The sequence below is a fragment of the Zingiber officinale genome, chromosome 5B (assembly GCF_018446385.1).
Source record: "Zingiber officinale cultivar Zhangliang chromosome 5B, Zo_v1.1, whole genome shotgun sequence".
NCBI classification, from domain to species: Eukaryota; Viridiplantae; Streptophyta; class Magnoliopsida; order Zingiberales; family Zingiberaceae; genus Zingiber; species Zingiber officinale.
In genome coordinates this window covers 134,088,180-134,094,588 of record NC_055995.1, presented here as the reverse complement: position 1 = coordinate 134,094,588, position 6,409 = coordinate 134,088,180, and the positions used below count along the sequence as shown (strand labels likewise).

Here is a 6,409-nt window from a genome sequence, read left to right as displayed (position 1 = left end):
AGATGTTTTGTAAGCCCAGTGAAATTAAGAGGCTTGCTCCTGCATTTTGGTGTGTTCTAATTAAAGCACAGAAGTCTGGGGTTGATATACTTAACCTGCATTCACATGGAAGTCATATTGTAAATGCCTACTTGGATAACGATGACTATAACAATGTACTAGGATTTCTGGGAGTGGACTACGTTGATGTAGCTTGGTATTCATCATTCATTCAGGGTTCCAATCTTCCAAAGGGAATGCCTGATGATATTTATGTAGAGCTTCTACACTTTATTGCTCAGAAATGGAACTCTTGTTTTAAGGACATACCTCTGTTAAGGTTTATTGATTCCACTGGTAGCATATCTTTGTTAAGTGTATCACAAGCGACGAATGGTTATAAGAAGCTATGTATTGCCAATGGTGATGAGATCATCACATGGCTTATCAACTGGAACAAGGAGTTTATATCTGCCTCAAACCTATACTTTATGCCGCAGACCATGCAATTGTCTTTAAGAACGTCAAAATTAGGAGTAATGGATTGGCTCAAGAATTCTGTGAAGCTGCAGAGTTTAAGTCTATGACTATGGGTCAATTGTGATCAAGTCACTAACTAGTAGCAAGCATGTCATAGCCTTCGCTCATTTTCTATATCATTCTCACAAGTGTAATTATGCTGGGCAATGGGACATAAACACATTGGTCTCTCACTTGCCAATAGTAGATGAGTATGGAAAAGTGATACTCAAAATGACAGAAGTCCTTGTGCCAGCCAGCATGGGCAAATGGATAACGTTAATGGGTTCAAATCCTTGGAGGGCTGAAAAATATTTTGTACTGAGCAGGGAGTATTTGGCCACTGCCAATTTTGCAGGAAATGTTACATGTGAAGGACAGATTTTGAAGTTCCTACAACAACATGGAAAGGCCTCTGATGTTCCACAAGTTTATCCTCCAAATGCAGCTTTCAAAATTGTTTACTCTCCTTTGACAAAAGACAATGCATTCTTGTTACTTGAATGGATTAGAAATATAAGATCTCGTGGAACTAATTGTAAGCTGCAGAACTTTTTTAGCAGCATAAAAACTGGAAGCTGGTTGAAGACATCAATTGGTTACAAGCCACCTTCTGAGTCATTCTTGCCGAGCTCAGGTTGGGGAAGACTACTTCAGGTAGCATCAACACTTGTTGATATACCATTAATCCTGAAAGATTTTTATGGTGAAAAGATAACAGAGTTCACTGAAGAACTTAAAGAAATTGGAGTCAGATTTGATTTTATGGATGCATCAGAATATATTGGTAGCCATATCCGGACTGCAACAGCTGATTCCACCTTAACCCGAGCAAAAGTCTTTTCGTTGCTCAATTTGGTCAGATATTTGGGAGAGATAAGCTTGTCCCCTGACTATCTAATTCAGAGCACCAAAACTGCAAGATGGCTAAAAACATCTGTTGGTTTCAGATTAGCATCAGAATCCATATTGTTGCTTGATTCAGAATGGACACTTGCATCGCATGTCTGTAATCTCCCCTTCATTGACACTTCTTTCTATGGTGAGCAGATTTCTGATTACAAGATCGAGCTGCAATTATTTGGTGTTTTAGTTGGATTCAACAAAAATTATCAGATTGTGGTTGATAATTTCGAAATGCCTTCAAGCTCTGTATCTGCTGATGCTGCCATTTTTATACTTGATTGCATACGAAATGCTTACATTCCTGATGATTTATTCGAAAAGTTATCACAGACTAAATGGTTGAAGACCCAGCTTGGCTATGAAAATCCAGGGGAATCTTTTCTGGCTGTCTTAGAATGGGAATGCCTTCTTCAGGTTGTCAGCGGCATTCCGGTAATAGATGATGCAATGTATGGTGGTAGAATCAGGTCATATCAGGATGAGCTAAAGAAAGTTGGAGTAGCAGTAACCATAAATGACTTCTCAAAAGCTATTGCTTTTCGATTGAATCGTCTTTTAGAGGGAAGATTTATCACAAACAAAAATGTTCTTGCATTGCTATCATGTTATAGGCAATTTGTTAAAAAGGAAATTACATTGACGCATGATCTTTTCCTTTTCTCCGTTGAGAAGGAATGGTTGCATACTAATCTTGGATTCAGATCTCCAAAAGCTTCAATCCTATTCAGTCCAGAGTGGCAACTTATCTCAGCTATATCAAATCTTCCACTTATTGATGGTAATTCTGAATTCTATGGTTACTCCAATGAGATCTATGATTTCAAAAATGAGCTCCAGGCCTTTGGTGTTATAGTTGAATTCAAAGAGGGAGCTAAATTTGTCATTGATGGTATTGACCTTCCCAGAGATCCTTCTATCATTAATCCCGTTAGCATTATATCCTTGCTACAGTGCATTCGCAATCTGAAGGAAAATGCAGAATCTCTTCCTATGGAGTTCAAGCAAAAGATGAAAAGTAGATGGATAAAAACAGTTCTTGGATACAAATCTCCAGAAGAGAGCATTCTCTTTGATCCCAAGTGGAGTTTGCAAAGGAAAGACGGTCCCTTTATTGATGACATCTTTTATGGATCTGAGCTCGCATCTTATAAAAATGAGCTTAAAGAAATTGGTGTATCTGTCGATGCCACTCAGGCATGCCTTTTACTAGCCCTTCATATTAAGTGCCACTCTGATATTACTACAATCTCGAGAGTGTACCTGTTCTTGAATACACATAAATGGGAGGCTAATGATAAAGATGCAAAGTGGATTTGGATCCCAAGTGGTGGTGGAGAATGGGTGAGCTCCAACAGCTGCATACTAAATGATAGACTTGACCTGTTTGGTTCCCAACTCTTCATTTTGGATAAATACTATGACACACAGCTTTATGGTTTCTTTTTAAGAGTTTTTGAGGTTCCGTTTTATCCATGGGTCAATGACTACTGCAAGCTCTGGTCCTCATGGGAAGTTTCAGTGCACCACCTTGCTGTTCAGCAATGCTCTGCTTTCTGGGTCTTCATTGCGAAGCATTGGAATAGAGACACAGAGAAACTTCTGCTCGGAAGCATATCAAAATTACCAGTGCAAAGTAATGATGGGGTCATTCTTTCCAAAAAAACAAGATGTATTTATTCCTGATGATTTCTTGCTGAAGGAACTGTTTGACATGGTTTCTGAAACAATCTTTGTATGGTATCCTCCTGTTACCTCTCCTGCCCTTTCTAGAGCAAATATGAACAAGATCTATAGCAGCATTGGTGTTCAATCAATTTCTAAGGCTGTAGAAAAGGATGAATCGTTCAGGACCACTGGTGCTAGTGTTAGGAAAGTCAATCAGAAATCTCTGATATCGAACAATGGATTGCTGAGAATTGTGCTTGCTTTTCTTTCTGATACTTCTCTTGGTATAATTGCCAATGAAAGGCATCGTCTTGTCAAATATTTGCTTGATTTAGAAATCTTAGAAATTGATGCTCCTATTACAGTTAGCTATAAGCTGACACTATCTTCTGGAATAATTTTAGATTTAAAAGCTACTAGATTGTTTCATTGGGAGAAGGATAAGACGAAGTTATTCTTACAAAGAGATAAGGGTGGAATGAAGCGAAAGAGAGATGGTGGAATGAAGCGAAAGAGGTACAACATTGACTATGCAACAAATTTTGCAGATGTGATAGCAAAGTGCTTATGTTCTGAAATGCCAGACCAGATTGCTCCACTCGCTGAGCTCATTAGGCTTGGTTGCTTGTTGGACTTTGAGGAGGATACAGTGAACTACTTAATGAAGACCAAAAATCTCCAGTTGTTTCCTGAAGACGAAGAGTTTCTATCATCTACAAAGGTTCAATTTACTATCTACTAATACATTCTTGTTTTGAGCTAGTAAAGTCCTCTCATGTGTTTCAAACTATACTCACTCTTACGTACTGCAGAATGTGGGAAAGATTGAAGCTGGAAAAACTGCTACAGTCCTCTACTAATTAATGCTCAACTGGGCTGCTATTTGGAATCCTTATGTAGGCTTTTGCCTTCCAACATGCTTTTGGTGATGAAGTTTCTTGAGTCCTTCGGTACTTTGTAGTATATAATTTTGTCTGAGATAGTTCAGTAGTTTCCAAGCTTAGTTAAATATTTATGCTTATCATCACTACTACTGAAAGTTCTTAATGTTTATTATGCTTATCATCACTATTTTGCGATCTTCTACTTGGTGAAAACTTTGCTTGGATTTTGTTTATCTATTTTGCTTCCTTGAATTAGTTGTTATTTAGGATGTTATGTTGGATTATTACCTAGTTTGGATTTTGTTCATATGCAAGAATGTACAATTCTCCATCATTACTTGGGATTGTAAACACTTTTGCAAGAATGGACTATTGGGTTGTTTCTTATATTAGCATTCCCAAAGTTTTGAGCCAGTTAGGGTTGCACTATGAAATCCTATATTTCCTCTAGTTTTGTGCTAACTATGCTCAGGATTTTCAAGTATTTGGATAAGATTGAAGGCTCAACTCGAGCACCTTTGTATTCTCTTTTACTCTATTTTTCTCATTACTTTATTGTTTAGAGTGGATGATTGTAAAATAGCTTAGATTTTGATTCTATTTTACAATCAATTGAGTGTTAGGCTCTAATGGAATCATTAGGGATGATTCATCAACTATATCATAAATTGTGGATTAGGAGGTCTCTAAACCATGATAATCGATTTTGTTAATGTTGTTTTGTTTGTGTTTTCATATATATTTTTGTTGAATACTCTTGACACTAACAACATACACAATCATATTCACAAATAACTATTTCACTATTAATGTAAGTCCTCTAGGTCCATCAAAAGTCCTTGTTACACATAAAGATTTGAGATAGAAGGAATTTAAGCATGGGGTGCATCATGGACTTTTTGCCAAAAGTCATTAATAGCATATAAAAGTGTCACATGTAGAAAATTTAGGCATGGAAAGACTAAGGGAAATGTTAGGAGTAGAAAGGTGAGCTTTTGGACTCGATCAAAACTCTCTGAGACCATCAATAACTATATGTTTGGCATAAAATTCTCTAATTAAAAAAAAAATGAGCATGGAGAATCTGTGAGGAAAATGCACTGAGTTTTGGCAAAATGTCATTAATGAGCACGCAAGCCTTAAATCTAGGGAAATTATGCATGTGAAGACTAAGGGGAATACTAAGAATGCACAAGTCACCTTTTGGACTGAATGAGTCCTCCAAATCCATCAAACATTTTTCAAGGAAACTGAGCATGGAAGAACTGAGCGGAATGTGATGAATGTAAACATGACCTACTTGATCTTATTACTTCATCCGTTTAGGAAAAACTATAAAACTAAAGAGTAGATATTCATACATATATAATTTTATTACATAAGCAGACCACTATAATTACACAAGTTATCAAAATAAGGTTTTTAAAAGATAATAAGCTATAATATATAATAAAAACTTTAAATACATTGTTTTACTATCAATAAACTTTTGCTATTTAAAAAAAAACTCAATATCTTCAAACAATTGAACAAAGAAATTGAAAAAGAAATGTTAAAGACAAGAAAAAATACATGATTTTTAGTTTATTTAAAAACCAAATCAAACAACTATAGAAGATATTTAGTCTTTTTTTTTTCTTGTAATCACTTATTGGGCCCTCTCAAAATTAATCATTCATGACAATGTTCTTTGATGGATTTTATTTTCCTATAAAGAAAACAAAATTTCAAAAAATTATAATTAGTTTTTATTGATTATAAATAAGTTAATCTATAAATTTATTAGGAATTATTTAAAAAAAAATATGAAATCATCCCACTATATATATATATAATTTCTTTTTAAAGAAATAGTTTCTTTTTACTATATAAAAATAAAAAATTATTTATTTACATACAAAAAATGAGAAAAATTACGATTAAAAAAACAAATGTAAAAACAGTGCTGAGTGAATAATTTGAGTAGCAAAACTTTTAATTTACATGTGAGATACAGAAACGTATTGACATTAAAAATCTCTAAATCTCCTTCATTTTTCCTTAGTTTTTTATCATCTTGGAATGCAAACAAAAATTAGAATCATGAGTGATATTGGGGGACGAGATCAGATCCTATGTCTCTAAAATTATCTATTCTTGTATCTCATTCATGGCCTCAGTCCATCACTGGTGGCTTTCAGCCGTCGCTTTGATCAACACTATAATCTTTAGGGAAGGTAAACCTAAGGGGGTCACCATCGATATAATCGGCATCAGAATTCGGTCCGATTTCAATAGATTTTCCTTCATTGTCGATTTGAGTTGTTAGAATTTGAGAGATGTCCTAAGACAATCACTTTATAATTTTTATTATTTATTTGATAAATATAGGTTCAGTATTTGAGTACATTTTATATGTTTGATTGTCTTAAACTCATTTACTAAATGTCTGCAATACAGTTCATAGCATGAGAGAA

General features: G+C 35.0%; 2 protein-coding genes across 2 annotated transcripts; both read left to right on the top strand.

Moving 5' to 3' along the window:
- Positions 1-780: 780 nt before the first annotated feature.
- LOC121987080 lies at positions 781-2,861 on the top strand. The gene is made up of 2 exons (XM_042540984.1): positions 781-2,745; positions 2,853-2,861. Exons 1-2 carry the CDS (start codon positions 781-783, stop codon positions 2,859-2,861), a joined length of 1,974 nt encoding a protein of 657 aa, XP_042396918.1.
- LOC121987901 lies at positions 1,546-4,060 on the top strand. Its single transcript, XM_042541604.1, has 2 exons — positions 1,546-3,790; positions 3,882-4,060. Exons 1-2 carry the CDS (start codon positions 2,885-2,887, stop codon positions 3,927-3,929), a joined length of 954 nt encoding a protein of 317 aa, XP_042397538.1. The 5' UTR covers positions 1,546-2,884; the 3' UTR covers positions 3,930-4,060.
- The last annotated feature ends 2,349 nt before the right edge of the window (positions 4,061-6,409 follow it).